This window comes from Opisthocomus hoazin, chromosome 20 (assembly GCF_030867145.1).
Source record: "Opisthocomus hoazin isolate bOpiHoa1 chromosome 20, bOpiHoa1.hap1, whole genome shotgun sequence".
Classification (NCBI taxonomy): Eukaryota; Metazoa; Chordata; class Aves; order Opisthocomiformes; family Opisthocomidae; genus Opisthocomus; species Opisthocomus hoazin.
In genome coordinates, this window is record NC_134433.1 from 20,392 (window position 1) to 44,623 (window position 24,232).

The following is a 24,232-nucleotide window of genomic DNA, read 5'->3' on the forward strand; positions in this document are numbered from 1 at the left end:
ATCTACCTTTTTTTTTTAAAAAAAATGTAGGCTTCTTTTGTAGAGGTTTGCTTCAGGAGAAGAGCAGGATGGTTTGTTGGAGTGCGTGTGAAATACTTGTTCATGAAAAATGTCTGTGCTGACTCTGCTGAGAAGAAATCAAATTAGTGCCAACTACAGTTCCTGTGGACGTCTGCTAGGAATTCAGCTAAAACCAAGCAGAGCAGCTGCCTGTTGCAAAGGAGCAACAGCAACAACGAATTCCTGCACTGAACGGAACCTGTAATCTTGAAAGGTAAATTCTGACCTTGCTACCCCCTTGCCAAGAAGTTGACTGAATCCAGGTGTTAGAACCACATATTCACATACCATCACAAACAGCAACAACATGGGCAGGAAGAAGAACACGCAGTGAGGACAACAGAGAAGATGCCTCCTTTCAGATAAGGAGGTGGAAAAGCTGTGCAATGTGTAGTCAAGGTGCAGGAAGGGGAGAGCATGACTGGATTAAATGGGGGAAGAGAGCAGTTTACAAGACAGGCCAAGGCTGGGCACTGCTCTCTAAGGGATCAGCACGCACCAACAGAGAGAAGCAGAGAGGCATGTTCGATTTGGCAAGTCTTCCAGCTGTTCCCCATCTCCCTCAGTCTATGCTTACAAGTCGGATATGTTTGGCACTGGCCGGATATAAGAGTGCTACAGGAATGGCAGCTCTTTCACATAATTTGCCCATGACCTTCCTCTTCACTGTGCCAAGGAGAAGGCAGACAAAGCTTTGGCTGCTTGCTTTGTTGTTTAGTCTTACAGCCAGGCAAAAGGAAGCTGCAGAGGGCCCATCATGCCTGCAAAACCTCCAGCAGGAGGAGCTTTAGATGGTTCACGGAGAGCATTCAAACAAAAACCTCCCACAGCCTGAAATGTACCTCATGCTAATTGAGCACTAACTGCAGGACTTCAGGAAAGAAGAATGCTTTCCTCCAGTCAATACTGCTCTGAACATAGCAGGGACCAGAGCAGTATTTACAAATATGTATGTGAGATGTGCGTTTTCATGGTCTTTAACTACTGCTTTAAAGACAGCAGGTAAAATTAGCTTTTGGTTGCAGACACCATTTAGAAGTGGGAGACTGTAGCAGCCTTTGGGCTAAATTTTGACACCCTAACATTGAATAATATGCTGCTTTGGTCTTCTTGGTAGTAAGTTTCAATTCAGTTTACAAAGGAACTCCAATCTTTGTGTTACAAAGAGACTTAGGCATGGGTGGTAACATGAAGTGGAACCACGAGCTTTATCAGGTCTCTTGTACCTGAATCCCTTTCCCCGGTTACTAGACACCACTGCTCCCATTTGCTGCTGTGCTACCCTAATAAACACAGATATCTTAAAGAATATCAAGAACCAAGTGTAGATGGAGTGGCGGAGTCAAGCCCATCTCATTGATTTACTGCCACTGACCTGCCCTGGCCTTGTTGATGTTTCTCAGCTGGTGGCTCTGGGCCTCATTGGAGTTTAACTTCATAAAGAAAGAAGAACATTTTTCTGCCGAGTTAGTGAGCTGAATAGGTTCAATGCAGTGTTCAGTGAGCACCAGAGCCGGTTCAAGAGACTGGGCCCACTTATGGCTGGGAACCGTAACAGCTGGGATAGGAACAGCCGCACCTTCCAAGAACAAATTCATAGAGGAGCTTGACAGCGTTGTCAAACCACACACAGAGTCTTGCAGTCTTCCCTTTTGTACTTCCAATACCAGATTCAGTAATGTGGACCACCGTAAAAAGTTCCACTCAGAAGTGGGACACTGCTGAAGACTAGTTAACGAAGGCTGACCTACATTGTTTGGGTTAGTAGAAAGGGATTAGAAATCAAGTCCTCTTGGAAGGTAGGAATTACAGGGTCATCAGTCCAGGTGGAAAAAGTGGAAAATAAAGATTTTAGTGTGGTTTAGGTCATTCCCAAGCAGCTCCTTTTCTGATATTCACTACAAGCCAATCATCCCAGTTACTCCTGTTATTGCTGGAGAGGAGTGGTCTGTGGCAAGGAGGCCTTACAGGTAGTAGTTGAGTTGATTCATTTAATGACAGAGATAGATATTTTCAGCCTCTAATGCAAATGCTGTCCAAGCACACAAGTACAGTTTGCCTGTTTAAAAGCAGTCCATTTGACCTAGATAACTGCTATGCCCTCTCAAAACAAAAAATTCTTCTCATGTTCTTTTTAAAGTTCTTTCATGTTGCAGGCTCCTTGTAACACCCAGAGGTACAAAAGCTTTAACAAAACTATATTAACAAGGTCTGTAAGACCTATCATACTTCACACTGAGAAACAAAACCGAAAACCACTGACCCTGAGACATGCTAGGACTTAGCAGAAAAAGAAGTGCCTTCTACCTAGGATTTTGAAAGTCACATTTAAAAACCAACCAGCTCAGAACTTACCTCTGTGTGACGCTTGACTTAAAAAGATGCCTAGCAGAGATCTTATACAATAATATTATGCACTGGAGGGTTTACACAGGATTTAAATGGAAAGAGTTATTACAGTCACTGCTTCATTACTTCCCATTTTCCCTCCAATCAGTACTTTCCATCCACTGTCAGTCCACCGTGTTGCTTTAGGAGTATCTTTCAACCAAGTTCCCAGTGGTGCATCTGATATTTTTCCAAGAAAAGCTTTTGAGACTCTGAACGAACAGTCCTTTCAGTACAATCCCTGTGCCCAACAACTTTCTACATAAAAGCCCTCATTATGAATTTTGAGTCAGTGGGATTTTCTCAGTCAGTGTGTGCTGCTGAACAGGCTTTCTTGACCTAGAATTGGTATTTCCTGTATAGTTTGCATGAAGCCCTAAAGCACATTCAAATGCTGTGCAGGCCAATGACTGCAAAAGAAAAAAAAAAACAAAACCAAAAGAAAATCACATTAAAAAATTTGATTCAGAATTGGCAACAGTAACCTCTCCCTTAGCTGCCATCTCATTAACATATTTGTTCAAAAGCCTTTTCTCTGCTTCATTACATAATTTGTGTTACAAAATCCAGATAAACACTCATTATTCCCAGGTCTAAATAACGGCTTATTGGGCTTCCTTTTTCTTCTTCTTCTTTATTTTTCCCAGAGAAAAATGGGGGACAGAAGGGGCTTGTTTGGATGGGAAATGAACCACACCAATTTGTGAGTACATCTAGGACATCTGTTGTGTATAGCATTACAGTACATTATGCGAATACTAGTGAATGATTGTCTTGGTTTTGGCTGCCGTCGGCAACAAAAGCGCCACGAGGCCACCCCTCCCCCTGCCGGCGTGCGGAGGAGAATGAAAAGAAAGAGGCAGAAACTAGTGGGTCGGGATAAGGGCAGTTTAACAGAACAGAAAACAGAGGGAAACAGGAACAACAACGATACAGATAAGGAGAAAACACGACAAAAAACAGACCTGCTCTCTCGGACTGCACCGGTGCTGCACGCTCCCGAGCCGCTAGAGTGAGTTCCTGCCCCACCGCCCCTCCCACCAGAACCCAGCGTGACGTCACAGGGTATGGAATACCGGGCTCTGTTTGACCAGGTGGGGTCAGACCCCACCCCCGGCTGTGCCCCTTCCTGAAGTCCGGTGAAAATTAACCCTGTCCTGGCCAAACCCAGGACAATGATTCTTCCCAATACTTGTGAAAAGTGGAAGAATTAATATTATTGTCCGCATTTTACAAACTAAGAAGGTCAGTTCATACTTTCTGCATCTCCTGTGTCCCATTGTTCCACACTGGGCAGGGTCTATGACATCAGAGGAGAGCCGCTTGCATCATGCTGCTGTAAGGGATCAGTTGTAGTGGCAGATACGAGAAATGCTAAGCCTTCCATCAGAAAATGGCATTGAAATGAAAATGTGGAGTTCTGTTCCTTTTTCTCTCTAACTTATATTTCTTCTAAAGTTCCTTGTGTAAAAATGTAGAGCTGTATGACACCCAGCTGAGGTCCAGTGACAGGCAGGACTTGCTGCACTTGGGGCCTCTGGTGCTGTCAGTCTGTCCCAACCATGACAGTATCACTAGGGAGGAAAGGTAAAGCTGGTTAATGCAGGCTGGAGATTTCACCTCGCACACACTGAGATACCCTGACGTGGTCCAGGGGTCACTGGGGAAACAGTGGGGCCGGGGAGTCCGCTGGGGCAAAGCTGAGCAGCCACGCTGTGGGGCTCGGTGAGGTGAGGCTGGAGGACCGATGCCGGGTTTCTCTCCTGTGGGGGTGGTGGGCAAACACTTCCTCTCAGCTGGCTGTTTGTGTCTGAGTGGAACAGCATTGCCCCTGGGAGGCCAAGGTGGGTTTGTGAGGCTGGGTGCTGCCGTGACCGCCACTCCAGAGCATGGCCCTGACCTCCCCGCTCACTGCAGACCGGCCCTGAGGGCCACCAGCCTGGGTGCTGAGAGAACAATGGCTCTGGTGACATCAGCCGGGCAAGGGCTGCGGCTGAGCGGGCACCAGCCGTGGTGAGGCGCAGGGCAGCTGCCAGCAGAGCCCGCTGCCTGAAGGCAGCTCAGACCGCAGTGCTCGAGGGTTTGTTTCGTGGTGCTTCCTCTCCCTGTCTGCTGGCTCCTGCTCAGACTGCAACCTGGTAGACTGCAATGTTATGGTTATCAGTGAAATACCGTCAGTGGTGAGTTCACAGGCAGGGCTGCAGGTTCCTCTGTGGACAGGTGCTGGAGCTGCGCCTGCACAGCACAGAGCACAGGTGCTGGGCAGGGAGGGGCTATGGGGTCCAAGGGCTCCCCACAGCCGTTGCCACTCCAGGCGCCGAGGGGAGATGGTGGACGCAGGACTCCCCGCGGCCCTCTTGGGGAAGCAGTGATGGAGACACGATGGAGCTTTGAGCAACCTGCTCTAGTGGAAAGCGTCCTTGCCCATGGCAGGGGGGTTGGAACCAGATGATCTTTAAGGTCCCTTCCAACCCAAACCATTCTAGGATTCTGTGAGTCTAAGACAGTGTCCTGCCACCCCTCACATCCCTGAGGCGCGCGCGGGCGGGCGGCCTGCCACAGCCTGCTGCCTCCCTCCTCAGGGAGCCAAGGGCTCGCTTGGCTCCTCGCAGGCTGTGGACAGCTGATAGAGAGGATTGTAAGAAACGTGAAACTACAACAAAAAGGCCTTAATATTCTCTAGTTTTTAGTAGTCTTTAGTACTGTAACTTGTATTTCTGCATGCATAGTGATCTAACAATATAACTGTTACACTAATCCCTGTTTTCTCATTAAGGAATGTAGTGGAAGGACATGGGCACAAGCTATCACTTAGTCGTTAGACAAAATAATTAAGTGAAACAAAAGTGGTCTTGATTTTCAGCAAATAATTGGGATAATTGTGGGATAAAAGAGACTCCTAAATAACTCTACTCCAGACAGCTCAGCCTTGGGAGGGCAAATGCGCTAAGCTACAGAGATAAGGAGGCACCAAGAGAGCAACAAGACTGGAGCAAAACAACCTGAAGGACATGATATACCTAATGCTAGAACTGAGTTTGCGCAGAAAACAAATGTCAATCAGTGAACAGCGTGATGAAGAGGATGGGCCTTCATCTTGGGACCCCCGAAGACCACCCAAAGATACTAGCAGACATGCGTGAAAGATATTTACATATGCTAATTAGTTCCTAGAAATATAATGAATAATTACCTGTGTGATTGTATTTAACCTGAAGCAACAGGGTGTCTGGCGCGCCCGTTTGGAGGAGAAATCCCCCGTGTGCCCGGCGCCGCAATAAAGAATACCTGCTTAACAGTATACATTGTACTGTTAGGTTTTTCTTACCGGATCTTCGAATCACAGCAGAATGCGGACTAGAATCATAGAACCATAGTTTGGGTTGGAAGGGACCTCTGAAGGTCGTCTGGTCCAACCTGACATGCCTGGGTGTTAGGGGGTGAAGGCTGGCCAGGGCAGCCAGCCCTGCGGCAGGGGGGCAGAGGAACTCTTCAGCCCCCGGCAGCTCCGGGCAGCAAGCCTGCCTGCTGCATGGACCAGCTACTGCACATTAAACTTGTTTGGGGAAGGGGGAAACTGGCACCTGCAGCTCCTCTAAGGACCAGCGAACTAATCTGTATGTGGAACTCGCACTAAAAACTGATACTTGGCTGGTAATGCTGCTGGTTCTCCTTTAAAGAATTTCTGTCCAAGTAGCTGTTTGGGGTGGAGTTACTGCAACAGAGGCTTTCAGTTTCGTTTTTTTTTCCTCTCTGCTGTTAGAAGAAAGGATATCCAGCAGAATAAAGAGAAAAATCATGACAGAAGAGTGCATATTCTGCAAAAATTAGTAAGAGATCTTCCTCTCTTTCCACTTCTACATAGTGTGGGGATTTAAAGAGTTTTCTAGGATTTTCCTTAATGTTATCTAGGTCTCCTGCAACTGGGGCAGAGGAGGAACCACACGACAGGAGGGGTGTACGCTAGCGATTGAGTAGTAAATATTTTGTACGCATTTATGCATTTTCACATTTCCAGGTTGCTGCTTTCTGGTTACTTCACTGTGGAGAGGATTCTTCAACAGCCCTCTCCTATGCTGCATGTTCTCTTTTTACATAATATCACTGTAGGTAGTTTTGCAGTATCTGGCAGAGGAGTCAGTGCACGGACCATGCCAAACCCAGCAGCTGCCTCAGTTTTCCATGGCTGATGTTTCTGTTGCTATATTTGCAGTTCAGTGATGAAATGTTCATTTTTTCAGGGTAATTGGCCATCTCTCACAGAATAGAAGGCTGAAAGGGGCCATGAGGATAGCATAGCTTAATGTGTCTCAACTAGTAGCTAGACCATTGGGCAAATTATGTGAGTGAAGACTGTGAAGCACTGTAACTGAAAAAAAAAAAAGTCAAACTTAGAAAGATTAAACATGAGCTTAGACTCAATTTTATTTGGTCACAAAGGAAAAGCAATGGTTAGCCGTGCACAAAGACAGCCTGTGCATTATGTTCTGAAAGGTTGTAGGGGATGCTTTGAATGAAGCAGTTGCTGCACACTGATCAGACTCCTTGTCAGATCCACTTTGCCTAAAACTTCTGATAGATGCCTCTAACCAATTCTTTAAAATTCTGGTGACAGAGATGACACATTCCCGCAGGAAATCCATTCCATTGCTTATCCATCATGATCATGAGAAGTTTCCCATCATGTCTAAAGTAGATTTCCTTGAGGCAACATAACTTCTCTAAGAAAGAAGAGTTCACTGCCCCAGGGCTTTTTTGCTGTGGCTGCTCTGTCTTAGGGCTGGGCTGTTCGTAATTTACGTGGCCTCATCCTGGCCATTCCCTCCACACTGAGCGACCACCAAATACGTTGGCCAGACTGGTTCTGTGGCCTAGACATGATGCCAGAGTTTGGAACAAAGACTAGTGCAGAAAGCCCAGATGGCATCAGCTATTCTGCCTCACACATCTCGAAGTAGCAGAGCTGGAAGTGTACATGTCCTTTCAGACAGTCTTCCGTGTGGGTTTTGGCTGGGATAGAGTTAATTTTCTTCATAGTAGCTAGTATGGGGCTATGTTTTGGATTTGTGCTGAAAACAGTGTTGATAATACAGGGATGTTTTTGTCATTGCTGGGCAGTTCTTACACAGAGTCAAGGCCTTTTCTGCTCCTTACCCCACCCCATCAGCGAGTAGGTGCACAAGAAGCTGTGAGGGGACACAGCTGGGACAGCTGATCCCAGCAGACCCAAGGGATGTTCCATGCCATAGGGTGTCATGCTCAGCATATAAAGCAGGGGGAAGAAGAAGGAAGGGGCGAATGTTCAGAGTGATGGCGTTTGTCTTCCCAAGTAACCGTTAAGCATGGTGGAGTCCTGCTTTCCTGGAGATGGCTGAACACCTGCCTGATGATAGGAAGTGGTGAATTAATTCCTGATTTTGCTTTGCTTGCGTGCACGGCTTTTGCTTTACCTGTTAAACTGCCTCAACCCATGAGTTTTCTCACTTTTACCCTTCTGATTCTCTCCCCCATCCCGCTGGGGGGGAGTGAGTGAGTGGGTGTCTGGTGCTTACTTGACAGCTGGGGCTAGACCATGATGTTTCCTGCTCTCGTAGGCTAGAAAGCTTGCATGGGCTTACGTCCAGCTGTCACGTCCTAACGACCATCACTCTCTTGTGTCAGGCATCAGTACCTCCTCCTGCCCGGTCTTGGGCCCACTGTAGTAAAGGCTTTGAAACGACAGGGATACCCGTTGCTTCCTGTTGTCTGGAACATTAATGTCTCTGCTCCTGAAGTGAGGGCAGTGAGGCAGATATCCTAAGACTTGTCCTGTGGGATCAGGGTCCCAGGCTCTGCTGGCAGAGGAAGTCAGAAAATCAGCTGGTGTGCTGATGTTGTGAAGCTGTTTCAAGGGGAGCAGTGGAAGTCTTACACTGCTGAAAGTTTGCACCTAGAAGCTTCTTGGGAGGTCTTACCCAAGCCCTGTTGAACTGTATCTCAATTCTTGTCACTAATGTTGTGTACACTCTGTTATTAAAGTCACATAAGTGATTTCCCAGGTGAACTTCAGTGGCTCTTCCTGAACCCACTGAGCATGGTAACATCTGTGTATCTCAGCTCACAGGTAGTCTTCATCTGAACAAAGCAGCTGCTTGGCTGGGCTACCTTAAATTGGTTCGCTGGGAGCGAAAGAGCTGTAAATTTTGTGATGTTTTAGATGACACCGAGAACAGGGACCCTTCTTTTCTTTCCACATTTGTAAACAGTGTAAAAAAAAGCTGGAGGTTTACCTGAAACAATTGTTGGACAAACACACCAGGACCCTCCAGCAGCTGCCCTGTCCCTTTCAGAAGTATTCCTGGTAATATGGCAGAACAGAATAAGTAACAGAATTCAGTCTCTAAATGTCTCCTTGAGATGAATCGCAAAGACAAATACTTATATCTCTTTTTTAGGGACAAACTAATTGTCTTATAACCAGTTGTGCTGGATGTGGCTGGAATGGAGTTAATTTTCTTCATTGCAGCCCCTGTGGTGCTGTGTTCTGTATTTGTGGCTGAAACAGTGTTGATAACACACCAGTGTGTTGGCTTTTGTTGAACAGTGCTTGCACAGTGTCAGGTTTTTCTTTTTCCCCACTCTGCCTCTGCCGCAGTAAGCTGGGGGTGAGCAAGAGTTTCGGAAGGGACACAGCCCGGACACCTGACCCAAACTGACCAAAGAGATATTCCAAACTGTATAACCTCATGCTCAGGATAAAAACTGCATTAACGTAAGAACAGGATTGGGTTTGGGTTTTTTTTTCTTCCAAGGTGGCTACTGTTCAAAGACTGGTTGGGCATAGGTGTGCCTGTGGGAGGTGATAAGTGATCTCATTTGCTTCACTTGTTTCCCCCCCTGCTTTCCTTCAAGTACTGAACTGTCTTTATTTCAACCTACAATTTGCCTGCTCTGTCCCACCGTGTGTGTGTGTGTGTGTCTGTGTCTGTGTCTGTGTCTGTGTCTGTGTCTGCATGTGTCTGGGGGGGGGGGTATGGAGGGGTGTGTGTGGGAATGTGTGTAGGGGGGGATGTGTGGGGGGGTGTGGGGGTTGTGGGAGTGTGTGGGTGGGGTGGTGGTGAGCGAGCAGCTGTGTGGGTGCTTGGCTGCTGGCTGGGGTCAAACCACCATACCAGTTAATCTACTCTTCTCTCTTTCCCATTTATGTGCTCCGTAGTAAACGAGATGTGTCTGCTGCCAATTTCTCCCTCCATGAGGCCCACTGCTTGCGCTTTCTCAGTCTCTGTCCAGAATGTGATGAACCAGTTGCCCAAAAGGATATGAAAGACTGTCGGGGCGATCGGCTAAGTCCTGCCCCGAGGGTCGCGAACCTGGAGAAGCGGCGGAAGAATGCAGCCGACTCAATGTGAGTGATAAGCAAGCTTCGTTTATTACAGTTTGGTTACACAATTTATAGAGTGATTAATTAGCTACTACATATTGCAAAGTTAGAGCTCATTATTGGCTAGCCAGCTAAATGTCAACTCCGCCCATACTCCCTCATTCTTCTCCAGCTGCAACCTGTTTTTCACATTCTTGCTAACCGCAGAGTTGATTTGTTAAATTCCTTGTTCTGTCAAGGACACCGTGTGCTAAGCTTAAAATGGATTTTCTACAACAAGCAATTCGGTCGAGCCTTGCCATTCCCCCACACTTCCCCCTTTTTCTTTTTAAATTGCGATAGGGCTCCTAATAGATGAGAATTTGTTAAAAATACACAAAGGTCAATAGGGAGGTCGGGGTCACGACGGTGGACGAAACGTGAGGCAATCTGGTCAGCAATTTGAGAGAGGATACGCTGCTGTTCTGACGTAAGTTGCACCGGTGTGGTTGGGTCTGTCCCACGTAGTAACGGTCGAAGGCTGTCCAACTGTGCGTTGGATATTCCGACGACAGGACGGATCCATTGGATGTCTCCCATCAGCCTCTGGGCATCATGTAGCGTGTTGATTGACGTGTTGAGTTGTAGTTTTTGTGGTTGAATCTGAGAGTCAGCAATCTTCCAGCCTAGATATAGCCATGGCGCTTTCGTTTGAATTTTTTCAACAGCTATTATTAAGCCATTCTCTCTCAGTGTCGTATGTAATAGCTGAACTTGTTCGGCGCTGAACTCCGACTCCTGCGCGAGCAGGATATCATCCATATAATGATAAATTAACGTGTGTGGCCATAATTTCCTTAAGGGTTGTAGTGCATTGTCCACATACAACTGGCACAGCGTGGGACTATTCTTCATCCCTTGTGGTAATACTGTCCATTCAAAACGCTGTGCTGGCGCCTCTTTGTTAACAGAGGGCAAAGTAAACGCGAAGCGTTGCATATCTTGCTCGTGTAATGCAATAGTAAAAAAGCAATCTTTTAAGTCCACTATCAACAGTCTCCAATGCTCTGGTAACATAGCGGGGTTAGGTAGTCCTGGCTGCAGCGCTCCCATCGATTGCATTTGAGTGTTAACTGCCCTTAAGTCATGTACTAGCCTAAATTTTCCAGATTTTTTCTTGATCACAAAAATTGGGGTATTCCAAGGGCTTGTCGATGACCGCAGATGTTTTTGGTCTAGTTGTTCTTGCACTATTTGATGAGCGGCGGCGAGGCTTTCCTGCTTTAACGGCCACTGCTCGACCCACACTGGTTCGTTCGTTATCCACTGCAATGGGATCGGGAAAGCCCAGGTTGCAGTGACCGTTACTGAAAAACCTTCTCGGTGGTTAGCACCACCCCCAATTGGTCAAGAACATCTCTTCCAATTAGACCATTCACTCCAGTCGGGAGGGGCATGATAGTGACTGGCACGGTCGCACGTCTGTTGTCTATGATTATCAAAATACGGTCCACGCTCCGTTGTACCGGAGTGTATCCTCCCACTCCTTCAACTCCTCGCTCCATTGGTTTCGTAGGCCATGTTTTAGGCCAGACCCCTTCTTCTACAATAGTTAAGTCAGCACCTGTATCCAACAGCAGCGAGAGGTGGATCTGTTGACCCCGGGCCTCTAGCGTAGCCATCGTAGTCGGTCGACGGTTCATAGACATGGTCAGAAATACTCCTGCTCCCGTTGAGCCAAATCCTCGGTCCTCCCGGGGGGTGGTGATTTTCGGGGAAATACCCGCAGTCAGGTGCAGCAGCAGTACCAATTGGGCAATTTTGCTGCCTGTTGGAATATGTATTGGCGGAAACGATGTCTGGACAATGATGCTAATAGTCCCGGTAAAATCGGCGTCAATGAGTCTTGGGATGACCGTCAAACCTTTTAGGCTTGTTGACGAGCGGCCGAGTAATAACGTTTCACATGCTTGTTTATTAATAATCACTGGTCCCTTTACATTGCTTGGTACTCGTTGGGGTCTTTGATCCAATAGGGTGACAGTTACTGCCGTTGCCAGATCCATCCCGAGGTTGCCGGCTGTTGCTGGTTGCAACTTGTCGCTGACGTCGTGGTGGGTGTTGGTAAGCTGGGAGCTTCTTGTTGCACTGCTGGAGCTGCTACTTGTGTTGGGGCGCGGCGACTCGACGCGCTCATCCGACCGTTTCCCGACTTGAGGCATATCTCGGTATTGTGATTATTCGTACGACAGTTCTCACACCACACCCTCGTGGCTTGACAATTTCGCCTCATATGTCCTTCTCGCCCACATCGGTAACATTTAAAGCTTCGTGGCGGCTTCGGTCGTGCCTCCGCAGCATTAACTCGAAGGGGTTGCAGAGCGGCGAACACTTGCTGTTGGAATTGCTGTTGGGCTGTGAAGGCCTGTTGTTGGGCTTGAAGGATATCGCTTCCTAACTGTTTCATAGCCTCGACCAACATAGCTTGTGGTCCTACCAGTACCCTACTCATTCTATCCAACATCAGTTCTACTGTGGCATCAGCGGGTAAAGAACTTATGATGTTTCTGGTTTGAGTATTCGAATTCTGAATAACACACTGCCTTAGCAAAGCTGCCCTCATCCACTCCGGTACATCTGACTGTTCTATGGCACTAGTGAGGCGATCAATAAAGCGAGCAAAAGTTTCCTCCCTTCCTTGCTTAATGCCCATATAGGACGGCGAGGGCTGTGCGGTTTTAACGTGTTCAAGAGCAGCTCTAGCCGTACGCATAGCCTCCAAGCATCGCTGCGGCCCCATCTGCAGTTGTGCCCTGATAGTGACAAAAGGACCTGCCCCCATCAGTTGTTCTACTGTTACGCCTCGCAGCGGATCACCCTGCTCCCGCGGCGTTTGAGCGGACGCTTCACAATATCGCTGCCAATGGGCCTGCCACAACAATAACTGCGACTGAGTCATAATCATTCGCATAATAACCTTAATATCCTCAGGACAAAGCACAGCACCCCCCCATATATAATTCAACATCTGCTTAGATGGCTCGCCGTGCAAACCTGATTCATTCACCGTGTTCCGTAACTGTGACAACAATTTCCAGCCTAACGGAGCATGATTACCATGATAATCCCCATGCGCATCTTCTTCAAACGCTACCGGAAAGGCCAAGGGGAGAAATTCCCCTGCCTCAGACGCTTCGTCTGCCACCTTCCTCCAATTAATACCCATCGGTCTCCTACAGGTCCCACTATCCTTTCCCGTTTCTTTATTCCCTTGCTCCCCCTTTCCTTGCTCCATCCCTTGCTGCTCCACCTTCCGCCCTATCCCTAACTCCTTTTCTTCCTCAGCCTCTTGATTGTTACTAGACCCTTCCATCGTCACCTTCACTTTTTCCCAGCACGGAGGCTCCGGGACCTTACTTGTACTAAATAATAAGGCATTGTCTCCAGGGGGTGCCGTGGTTCCACTAGAAAACAAGGAACATCCCGCCTCCGGCGGGGGGGCTGACGGCTCTACCTTTTCCAACTTCTGAGTAACAACGGCCGCAAGGTTTTTCTCAACTTTATACCTCTTAATGCAATTGATAACCTCCCGCCACGGCTTCATTAACTTTTTACCTATCTTGTCATCATCAATCACCATATCCCATAACACGTCTCCAAAATCCCTCCACTCCTTCTCCTCAAATAACGAATCTGGAGTCTTAAAAAACCCCTTGAGCTTACCGGTTGCCACTAGTCCCGCTAGCTGTTTAATACAACCAAGCTCTACTCCCCGCTTTTCTAAAAAGCGCTGTAATAACTCTAGGGCTACTTCCTTATCCATACCTTTAACAATAAGCCTTTATCCTTTAACAACAATTAAAAACATATACCTGCCAAAGCGATATCCTTGCAGCCCTTAACCTGTAGCCCTTGCGGTGGCGAGCGTACGCAAAATCACGTAGTCAGGCTCCTAAGTCGACACACCACAGCGCAGTGTTCGGTCGCTTCTGCCCCCTGGTCGCTGCTCCCAGTGTCCCGCTCCTTGCCGCTGCTCCAGGTCGCTGTTCGGGCGCCAAATGTCGGGGCGATCGGCTAAGTCCTGCCCCGAGGGTCGCGAACCTGGAGAAGCGGCGGAAGAATGCAGCCGACTCAATGTGAGTGATAAGCAAGCTTCGTTTATTACAGTTTGGTTACACAATTTATAGAGTGATTAATTAGCTACTACATATTGCAAAGTTAGAGCTCATTATTGGCTAGCCAGCTAAATGTCAACTCCGCCCATACTCCCTCATTCTTCTCCAGCTGCAACCTGTTTTTCACATTCTTGCTAACCGCAGAGTTGATTTGTTAAATTCCTTGTTCTGTCAAGGACACCGTGTGCTAAGCTTAAAATGGATTTTCTACAACAAGCAATTCGGTCGAGCCTTGCCATCCCCCCACAAAAGACCATCAAACAGAAGCACACAAACAGATAAGGAATGCTACACGTTCTTCAGGGTTTTGTTGCAAATATCAAAAAGCTCTGTCAGCCCTGAAGTATTAGATTCATGGTACTGTGCTCTATATTAACTAGATTTGAACTTCTGTAATTGTTTGACCAGAAAATCTGTAAGGGTCTGATATGACCCTACAGGCCTGGTTACAGCACCTTTTGATCTTATTGCACACTCAGCTTAAGAGAGTGGAAGAAAGCTTCCACTGTGGTATCTCAGTTTCCCCAGCAATACAAATTACATATCAGTTATGGATACCTACTTCTAATGCTTGTGAACTAGCCAGAGCATGCAAGGTAAATGATTTGATTAGAGGAAGACAGGCAGTACCTGATCTGACATAAACCTTGCTTGTACAAAGCTATGACAACAATGCACTTTTTTAACAAAACTGAACTGGCAGAGTAAATTTATCAGCTCTTCATATAGTGGGACAATAGCATTTTTAGTATAGCATTAAGAACCCTGTAGCTAGAGGTACTATGTTGAAGCATGAATACATGGGCATGATTTTTTATTCTGTCTTACTAGCTGAATATCAGATGTATACTTTTAAGTTAAACTTCAGTCGGAATTTTGAATACAGACTCGTTATTTCCCATCGCACTTTGCATTTCACATGGGCACCTTTGAAAACTGGATGCTCACACAGAATGACAGCTTCCTTCAGAATCTGAGATATCTGTTTTCCTCAAAATCTCATAAACACAGCTCAGGCCTGACAGAGAAACAAAAATTCACCAACAAGTTGTCGATGATTGGGATGAAAATGACAGGAGGATCATCTCAGAAACTTGAAGTTGTATTGACATACGAAAGTACTAACCAACCTTCTGTGCTCCAAATGAACTGTTGTATGTTTTGCTTGCAGGTCAGATGTAATCTTTGTCACCAAAGCATGCAGCAATACCAGTTGGAGCATCATGAGGTAAGTAAGGAGTGCAGTACTTTTTACCTTCTAGGCTGACCCCTTTAACCAGCCACCAAGAGTCACACTAATGGGCTCAACACAGCAAAAAACCATGTAAATCCCCAGCTCCTGCCCCGGACCATGAAGAAACTTAAATATCTCAACAGTTGCAGTGTTTGGCATGCCTTTTCCCCCTCGTAACTATGTATATCCTATGGTGGTTGCCCATCTAGTTGTGATGTGACAGTCTGTTCCAGGAGGTAATCTATTACTTTCTCATCCTTGGCAGCTCAAGCTGATGTTCTTTGAGGGTTTCTCAAAGACATTTCCATTCTGCCCCCACGCTCGTATTACTTGCTTTTCCAAAGGAGTGGTTATACAAAACGAGAGTCAAGGAAACAGCTAAGGAGAAGATTCACAAAAGAATTGGCAGAGGCTCAGAAGTGAGAGCAGCTTGTCCCTGCTAGCTGTAGTCTAAGCATTTCGAGGAACCAAAGCAGTGAAGACGCAGCAGGATTCTCTTGGTGGTGGTAGGCAAAGTATTGGAATTTTCTAGATGGGCTCCTGCTCTGTTACTAGCCTGTACTGACACAGGATATCTTCACAGCTACTGATTCACGTTTTGCCTTATATTGCTGAAATCATCCTAAATTAAAGATAGCCTAGATAGGCGAACTCCTAATATAGCTAAGCCTGAATTTGGTTGTGTAGATACCCCTCAAGGAGGGCATTCTTAAACAGCCACTCATTGCTCTCACACAAGGCCCTGTTTTAGTACTGATAGAGAATTTGCAATAATTTCCTCTATTCACGCGCAGATGAAGGAATGCCACAAACGAGCAATGAAATGCAAGATCTGTGAGCTTGAAATGCCCTTCAACAAGCTGCAGGAACACCTGAACACCTGTGCCAGCCGAACAGAGTGGTGCTGGGAGTGTAATAAATACATCATGTACAAAGACCAGAACAAACACAAAGATATTTGTCAGAACAGTGGTGTGTCCTTTCATAACGATGTGAGCTTTCAAACCAGTGAAGCATCCACTAATGCAACATTTATTTGCCCTACTGGTAAGCAAAATTCTTCATTGTCATGAACTGGGTCAACTCTGTTAAATCTTCATGAAAACTCTCCTGCCTTCTCTACAATAGTCAGTAATCCAGGCTGGAGGGGATTGTTGTTTAACCAATCACAGTGAAAGGGCCAAACTTTGTTTTCTATTATGCTGGTTATTGTAAAGCCAGAGTGGTTCCACTGACTGGTAGCTCATTGGCCATGTTCATTTATGCCTCCCTTATATCCTGGAAGTGAAATTCCTTCTGTCAGAAAATAAGAGGAACTTCTTCCTCTTTCTATTTATCGCGCAGGAGGAAGCATGATTTAGAATTTCCTCCTACTTCATATATAAAGCCATTGATTCATACCTTGATTCCTTGAAGCTGAGTGCAGCTTTATTAGGCCTAAGGTATTGGACAGAGCATGTCAAGAGAAAAAATTAATGAATCCTGTCAATGATTCCAGAAAAGAACAGGCATCAGTAGGAGCAGTGGTTGGCAAAATAAACTACAGAGAGCAAAAACCCCTAGCAACAGAATTAGGTAGGCCAGGGTAGGAGTGAAGCATCTTGAGCCACAGAAGACAGGGCTGGAGTGGAGTTTCAAATATTCTTAAATTTGCGAGAAGGGACAGCGGATTTGTGGGGGGATGGCAAGGCCCGACCGAATTGCTTGTTGTAGAAAATCCATTTTAAGCTTAGCATGTCCTTGACAGAACAAGGAATTTAACAAATCAACTCTGCGGTTAGCAAGAATGTGAAAAACAGGATGCAGCTGGAGAAGAATGAGGGAGTATGGGCGGAGCTGACATTTAGCTGGCTAGCCAATAATGAGCTCTAACTTTGCAATATGTAGTAGCTAATTAATCACTCTATAAATTGTGTAACCAAACTGTAATAAACGAAGCTTGCTTATCACTCACATTGAGTCGGCTGCATTCTTCCGCCGCTTCTCCAGGTTCGCGACCCTCGGGGCAGGACTTAGCCGATCGCCCCGACACGGATTGGTTTTGAGTAGAGCCAAAAGCAGAATGTAGTGACAACTCTAATTCCTTCTTCACCAGTGGAATCAGAATTCTGTGCTTCTCTAGAACCAGTGAGCATAAGTGGATCTGAGCAGCCTGTCTAGATGACTACAGTCAGTACTGTGTTTCTCAATTCTTTTTCCTTCTGAAGGTACTGGTGGCAATCTTTGTCAGAAGTCCAATAAGTCATTCCCAGATGACCAGTACTTCCAACATCTGGTAAGCACATTTGAAACTGAATAAGAAAACGGTCTGTGCTTAATTTCCAGCCATTTTTTTTCCTCTGAAAAGCTATATGTTAGGTAAGAAAGGGCAGTGTGTCTTTGCTCTTTAAACTATAGTTTTCATGACACAATGTATTCAGCTGAAGCACCACTGTGAGGTGGGGTCCACTATCCCTCCCCATGACTCATGTCTGTTGCAAATCACAACATACCACACAGCTGGGTGCAATGCCAATGCTCTCTTTTAACAGAATCAATGCAGTGCAGTCAATAAGCTGACAAAAGTTCTTCCTGGCCAGTCAACTCCAAGACTCAGCAGTGATCCACCACAGTCTTCTTCCTCCCTGGTTCCCTCTTCCTCTTCTGAGAATGCAACGGCGTGGAAAGATGTCCGTCCCAAAGGGAAAGAAAGCGACCAGCCACTGACCTCCAAAACCTTGCTTAAACCCCCAAAGAAGAAAAAGATTTGCTTTCCTTCTCCCACAAGAGGTGAACTTTCCACATCACCTCAAGGTCTTAAAGACGAGCAGTCTTTTGACATGCTGGTGACCTGTGGCCATTGCAACATTATTCTGCCGCTCCCAACCCTTCGGAAACTTGAGGTGAGAAGTGACACATTGGACTCTGCCTGCTGCATGCAAAGGGCCATACCTACAGAGTCACTACTTATCTCCACACTGCCTGGGGTCCTAGTGCCAGTTTCTGGATTCCATAGCTTCTTGAAATGCTGACCATAGGTACATTCTCTCTGTAAAGCATGGACTTCAATTCCATTGACTATTTATGCTTACATCTACACAAACAAGTTCCATTGCCTATGGTCTGCTGGAGCCTTAGGAAAATAATAACCATGAGTCAAGCCATTAATTTTAAGCTCAAATCCTGGAAAGTCTTCAGCAACTGTCCTTATTTGCTGAAGGCTGATATTGTTCCTGCTAGGCAAATGGTATGATTATATCTCAGCTGCATCAGAGATGGGGCTTTAAATAATCTTCCATCCCAACAAAGGAGCCCAGTTGCCTCCCTACTAAATATGATTGGATGTTGAATATAATGTTAAATTCTTCTCTGATATGACTGCTAATTGTTTTTCTAGATCAAATGTCTACGTTTTATTTTACTTCTTTTAAAAATGCTAGAATGAAACAAAAATCAAGCCATGGAGAAAGAGGTACCACAGAATTTCAGAAATTTAGAATAGAATTCATAATTCAGGATTATTTGGCATTGGGTTAATAGGAACAATGGGATATTTTGCAGAGGAAGTGCATCTAGAAAAGCTAATACTCAGAATGTCACCAAGCTCTTCAGATTCCAACACGCAGTGGGTTCTTATGAGGTTGCATTAAACAAGCATTGCTTCAGAGCCACTACGTTTTCACTCTCTTGACTCAGAGTAACATGTATTGTGCCTTTCAAATTATGCTACTATGAACAGTGCAGTACCTTCCGTACTGTAAGCAGAGATTAGGACAAAAGATCTCACAGAACAGATGTTCTGTCCCAGGTCTGTCTGATCGAACACCGAATGGAGACTGAAATAATAGTTTTAGAAGGCAGGAGGTAAAATCATTTTTCTCCGTAGTCAAAGTTGCATATTCAGTAGAAGCACTGATTTAATCACACCAGACAATACCTCCAGTTGAGTTTGCACTGATACATAGGCAGTAGGTAAGTCTTTTTCCCCACTCTGCCCCAGACAGGCTGTGAAGCTTAACACTTCTCTCTTTGCTAACATCCTCCTCTGCTTTTCTGTTCCTAAGCAGTATTGTTTCCCCTCAGTCCAAGTAATTAAGTGAAACTGAAAGCGGTTCTTCTCCATCACCTGTCCTTTTTCTACTTGGTTCAGTGAATGATGTATTACTTCTCCCTGTAAAACTTTTCTCTCCTGGTAAATTAAAGAGAGAAAGCACCAAAGTGAGAAATAGGGGGTTTGTCTAGTTTTGAATTGCAGGACTCTAGTCTTGAAATAAAAATAAGTACATACACGGATTAATTGACTTGCATTGTGTGGGTTTTTTTAATTTGTTCAACTGAGTGATGACATAGGAAGGCTGTAAAACTGAAACTTTAAAAACACTCATAACTGGCCTTTGTTTATTTTACAGAAGACTCTTTCTACAGCACTGATGATTAAATCTGGAAATAGAGGCACGTCTTCAGATTGAAGCTTCATCTCAGCTTTAGAAAAAGGCACTGAAAGTGCAATAGCTTTATCGATAAATAAAAGTGACTTGTTACTCTGGACCAAGAACAAAGAGTGACTCGGATTTCTATTCCTTATCAAGAGAGGCATTTAAAAGGTTTCACCAGAAAACTGTGAAAGTGATGGGGGCTCAACAGATGTTGTAACTTCAAATATTTCTGTGTAAGCTTGCCTTAGGAATGTCCTTTTTCCACCTGCTTTAACAAGGAGAGGAACTTATTTAAACATCTTTGTTCTGGGGGAGAGAAGGAAATAAGGAATTCAGAATTCATTGTCATGCTGAGTGCCACCAATTCCCCTTGCCCTCACTGAGAGCTGAGACCTTAGTGTCTTTCAGGGCATGGCCCAGTGAAATTAAAAAACATCAAATCCTGCTCTCCTTCACTTCAGTGAACCACTGAACCTAGGGCTAGCACAAACAGCTTAGTCCGGGGAGATTGCAGGCACATCCAAGGATAACTGAGGGTGTTCACCTTCTGATATGCAAAAGGAAACTGATAGAGCCCAGCTGTGGAAAAGTTAAACATGAAGAGTGAGTGGATGCTTTATGCTGATGTCTGTGAACATTTGTGAAGCAGCCTTTTCTGCTTGGCATCTTAAATCAATAAACACTAAAACATGTTAACAGAACAGTTTTACTACAAGATGCCATTTTCCTCTCATCCACCTTTAGCAGTGTTCCATCTTGCAAACTGGTGGCTGGAACTACTGTACATATGCTGACCTGTAATTTCAGTAACATCTTCTCGAATCCAGACTTGTTGATCTCTGCATCATTTGTGCACAAGCACACATAGGATGCGAAGTCGGGCTGAGTTCATAAACTGTCTCAGTGATTCAGCAAGGGCCCAGGCCCATTTATGTGCATCGTAGGCATATCTACGTGGGCAGGACTGAGCTGAAATGCACCAATAGACGCTCTAGGAGTAGACATGTGCAGCCTTGTAACCACTGGGCTAGTGCCAGCGTTGTGAGTGGGACAGCGGCTGGCCCTGTGGCCTGACAAGTGTTAGGGACTTCTGAGGCTCCCTTAACCTTTGCAGCACAGAGACTGTAACAATGAACAGCTTTTCCTGCGCGCATTCAGACCTCATTAATCGGAATCTGAAACTCTGCTAGTCAAAGGCCAAGAGTGCGTAACTTCACTCCCTGTCTGTCCTGATATTTTGCTGATCAGTGTCTAGTGAATCGCATCTGAAAACTTGCAGGAGTACTCTGACCACATTTAAGAAGGGATTTTCAAACACAGGCTAACACAGTGCTCTCACAGAGGTTTATTTTAAGCTTTTAAAAGCTGTTCTGAACTTCTGGCAAGCAGGTCTAACACTGAACACGGTGCTATGAAACAGAATTTTCCATGTTTGGGGTCAGAGGCAAGGGCTGTGAAAGCATGTCCGTTAAAGCCATATCACTCTACACATGAACGTATCCTCTTTTATTCTGCACTCATTAGGCTTTCACATAGTTTAGTATCCTTATTATTCTTTGACTCACAACAATGGACTTGATGGATCTTCACACACGCACAAGCTCTCTAGCTCTGTTGTGTATTTTGGGGTCTGTAAGAGTTCCAGCAAAGCTGGGCTGATCAGGCCTCCCAGGACCTCTGTCATTCTTTGAAGTCTGTTTGAAGAGGGCTGGTAAACATAACGCGGTCTGAAGAGAGTCCACAGTAAATGAGGACAAGTTTGGAGACGAACCGGGCAGGCAGCTCGTGCTCCACAATCCAAATCTTTATGCAGAGAAAGACACTAAAACATCTTCATCCTTTTCTGAAAGGAACTTTGAAAGCTTTGCTGCCCAAATGCGAAGGAAGACGCTTTGCTCCTAGAAACAGCCTAGTTTACCAGAGAGGACCAGCAGTGGGCAGGAACAGGCAGATGAGGGCACAGTGCTCGCCAGCCCCGCCACGCCGGGGCAGCTGCAGAGCAAGGCCAGGCTCTGCCATGGGTCAGCCTGGATGCGCAGGGCAGCCGCGGGCTCCCGCCCAGTGCTGCCAGCCGGGAACCAGAGCGGCTGCGCCCGGCAACTGCCACGGAACCCGCCCGAGGGCACGGGGCGGCCCCGTCCTCTCAGCCTGGGGGCGGGGGGGCCTGCCTTGCCCCAGACGCGGCGATCCCCCGCGCCTAAACGGCCCGGCAGGCCTTGCTCCGTGCCACCGCCTCATTGCGTGGCTGCCGGGGCCGTGGGATCGTCCTGCTCCGGGGGCTGCTCGGTGCCGGCTGCCGTGCCGCGGCTGCTGTCCCGCTCCGGGGCCTGGGCCCCGCGGCCGCTCAGTAACCAGCTGCCTCAGGCTCCCGGATGGGCCACGACGACAGCGTGACCCCAAGGCAGGGGTCTCAGCCTGGGGCCGTCCGGCGACCCCCTGCGCCAGGCCCTGGAGCCCTCCTTGCAGACCAAGAGCTGGCTGCTAGGAGCTGGTCTCAGCATGGAGAGAGCCACTTGTGAGCCCCCAGAAAATGCGAGCCAAATGCGAATACCTCCCTGGAGGATCCTGAAAACTGCGGGAAGTGATCTGACTCCTTCCTTCGCCGCCGGTGAGGAAATGGCTGTTACAGCTGCGTCAGGCATTACCTGGTCCTGGAGGTGCTGCCTTGGTGCTGCCCACTGCGGTGACCCCCGTTCCCAAGCAGTGCCAGCTCCTCGGGACAGCACGGCCGGTCATTTCTGCAGCGTGATTGCTTTGTGAGGCGCCGAGCGCTGGAGGGAGGGCGGGGGACGGCATGAGAGCGGCAGTAGCCTGCGCTTGCTGAGCATCTGAGGGTCCATGAGGGACACGGGTAGGGTGGCACGAAGTGAAGTGTGAGAAGCAAGCTTCTTTTCTCTTTTGCTCTCGTTGCTTTCAAAATTCCCGAGATTTGTAATCCAGTTTGGTGTGAAAGTGGAAATCGCTGTGGTCACTAGATGGCAATAAAGAATCAGCGTGCTCCGCCCTGCTCAACAGGGAAAGTTCGTAGGCGCTCGGCCTAGATTTGCCCTGGGAGAAAGAACTGGAAGATACTGGTGCGACCATGAAAGTAAGCGTGCAATCATTCTGCTTGGTAATGAGGATTTGTTTTGTTATTGGCTGTTTCTTAAAAAAAAAAAAATAGATAGGTTGTATTTACCAAGCCAAAAATCATTATCACATTAGAAGTATAGTTCAAAGTAAGAAAAGGAAGCTCAGTCTTCCCAGGAGAGGTACTCAGAGAATATGGCATCATGCTCCTGAAACACTGCTGATGTTTCCAATACACTGGGATTTCAGCGTTTTACCCCGAAGCTTAAGCATATTTTTATTCTTTAGCAGTGGCAGGAGGCAATCCATTTCCGTATGACTCCCCTTCCCTGCTAAAAGCTTACCTACGTGCCTCTCCATACGTTTTTTTTTTAAACAATCTGTCATCATAGTGAAAACTTTAATGCAAATCTGTGACATACCAGAGTGAAGCACGTCTTGTCTTTGTCCATCTCCTAGCTGCTGTGTGCTGGTGGCTTCTCCTCCACTACACTGTGTGCTGTGTGTATCTTAATTTTGCTTGAAGGTTAATCTCATTTGAAGGCGGGAGTTTTGTGTGTACAAAAAATTGCAAAGCCAGCTGGCATATCCCACTCCCATATACTGTTGTGATTCGAAAGCAGCATTACGGGAAGCAGAAGGAACTAAATGAAGAAATTAAACTGACAGTATACCCTGCAGTGAGCTGATGGGGAGAAGCTGAATGACCTGTTTTTGGATTTGCCCACTGCTGCTTCTCAGTGGTTCTGTTGCAAAGGACAATGAGGGATCTCAGTACTTATTGCTGCCTTCTATGGGATGTGGAGTTTCAATAACCCAGAGGGTAAAAGCTGTCTGTTAAGAGCCAGCACAAGGCCCCCATACCACTCAATCATGTTTAAAGAAAAAATAAGCAGCATATTTTTTACAAACCATACCCAGCCACGTAACTTGTGTAGTGCCTCGTGGTTGACAGCTCTTCATTTGCTGTTGAAGGCCTTTCTGGGTTGCTTGAATTGAGTCACACTGGGATAAAACTTGGCAGAAACTTGAGCCCAACTACTTTTTTGATTATTCATAAAAAACTCACAAAAACTAAACAAACTGAACTATTAGATAGATGACCGGGACTGGTCATCTCCTGTGGCATATGAACATTTATGAACATTTTTTCCCAGCAATTCAGAAAGAATGCAGTAAAAGTGCAAGTAAACAGTGGGGGAGATGACTGAGTGTTAGAAGTAAATTAATTGGGTGACTGCCTGTAAGGTCAGAACTGTGCATTTCTTTGAAACCAGAAAGGCATGTTTCCCGCAGTCTGCAGGTCTAGATGCTGTCTTTGGATGTTTGCAGAAGCGATGCGGCTACTCAGATCAGTTCGTATTAACAGCTGTCAAGAACAATCTTGTTCCCTAGAAGACAGAACAACATCTTAAAAGGATAGCAGCCTTATATATTGCTGTGCATCCTTATGTGTCATGCCATTTCGTTCTTGAGGCACTGCTGGCAGATTCCTGCTTGGATTTAATGCAAACTCTTTAATGCAGGCCCCTTACAAGGTGCGGGTAGGGAG

General features: G+C 46.4%; 1 protein-coding gene across 1 annotated transcript; it reads left to right on the forward strand.

Moving 5' to 3' along the window:
• The first annotated feature begins 6,246 nt into the window (after positions 1 to 6,246).
• Positions 6,247 to 18,620, forward strand: LOC142363773 (XIAP-associated factor 1-like). Its single transcript, XM_075440461.1, has 8 exons — positions 6,247 to 6,278; positions 9,644 to 9,756; positions 14,215 to 14,266; positions 15,139 to 15,190; positions 15,991 to 16,243; positions 17,404 to 17,471; positions 17,728 to 18,078; positions 18,573 to 18,620. The coding sequence occupies exons 1-8, from the start codon at positions 6,247 to 6,249 to the stop codon at positions 18,618 to 18,620; spliced, it is 969 nt and encodes a 322-aa protein (XP_075296576.1).
• Positions 18,621 to 24,232: the final 5,612 nt, after the last annotated feature.

Bases quoted from the DNA above. Each gene is read 5' to 3' on its own strand.
- LOC142363773 (XM_075440461.1), top strand. From the start codon at position 6,247: ATGACAGAAGAGTGCATATTCTGCAAAAATTA. The intron at 6,279-9,643 runs GTAAGAGATCTT...TGTGCTCCGTAG, and splicing joins TGCATATTCTGCAAAAATTA to TAAACGAGATGTGTCTGCTG. The intron at 14,267-15,138 runs GTTTTGTTGCAA...CTTGCAGGTCAG, and splicing joins AATGCTACACGTTCTTCAGG to ATGTAATCTTTGTCACCAAA.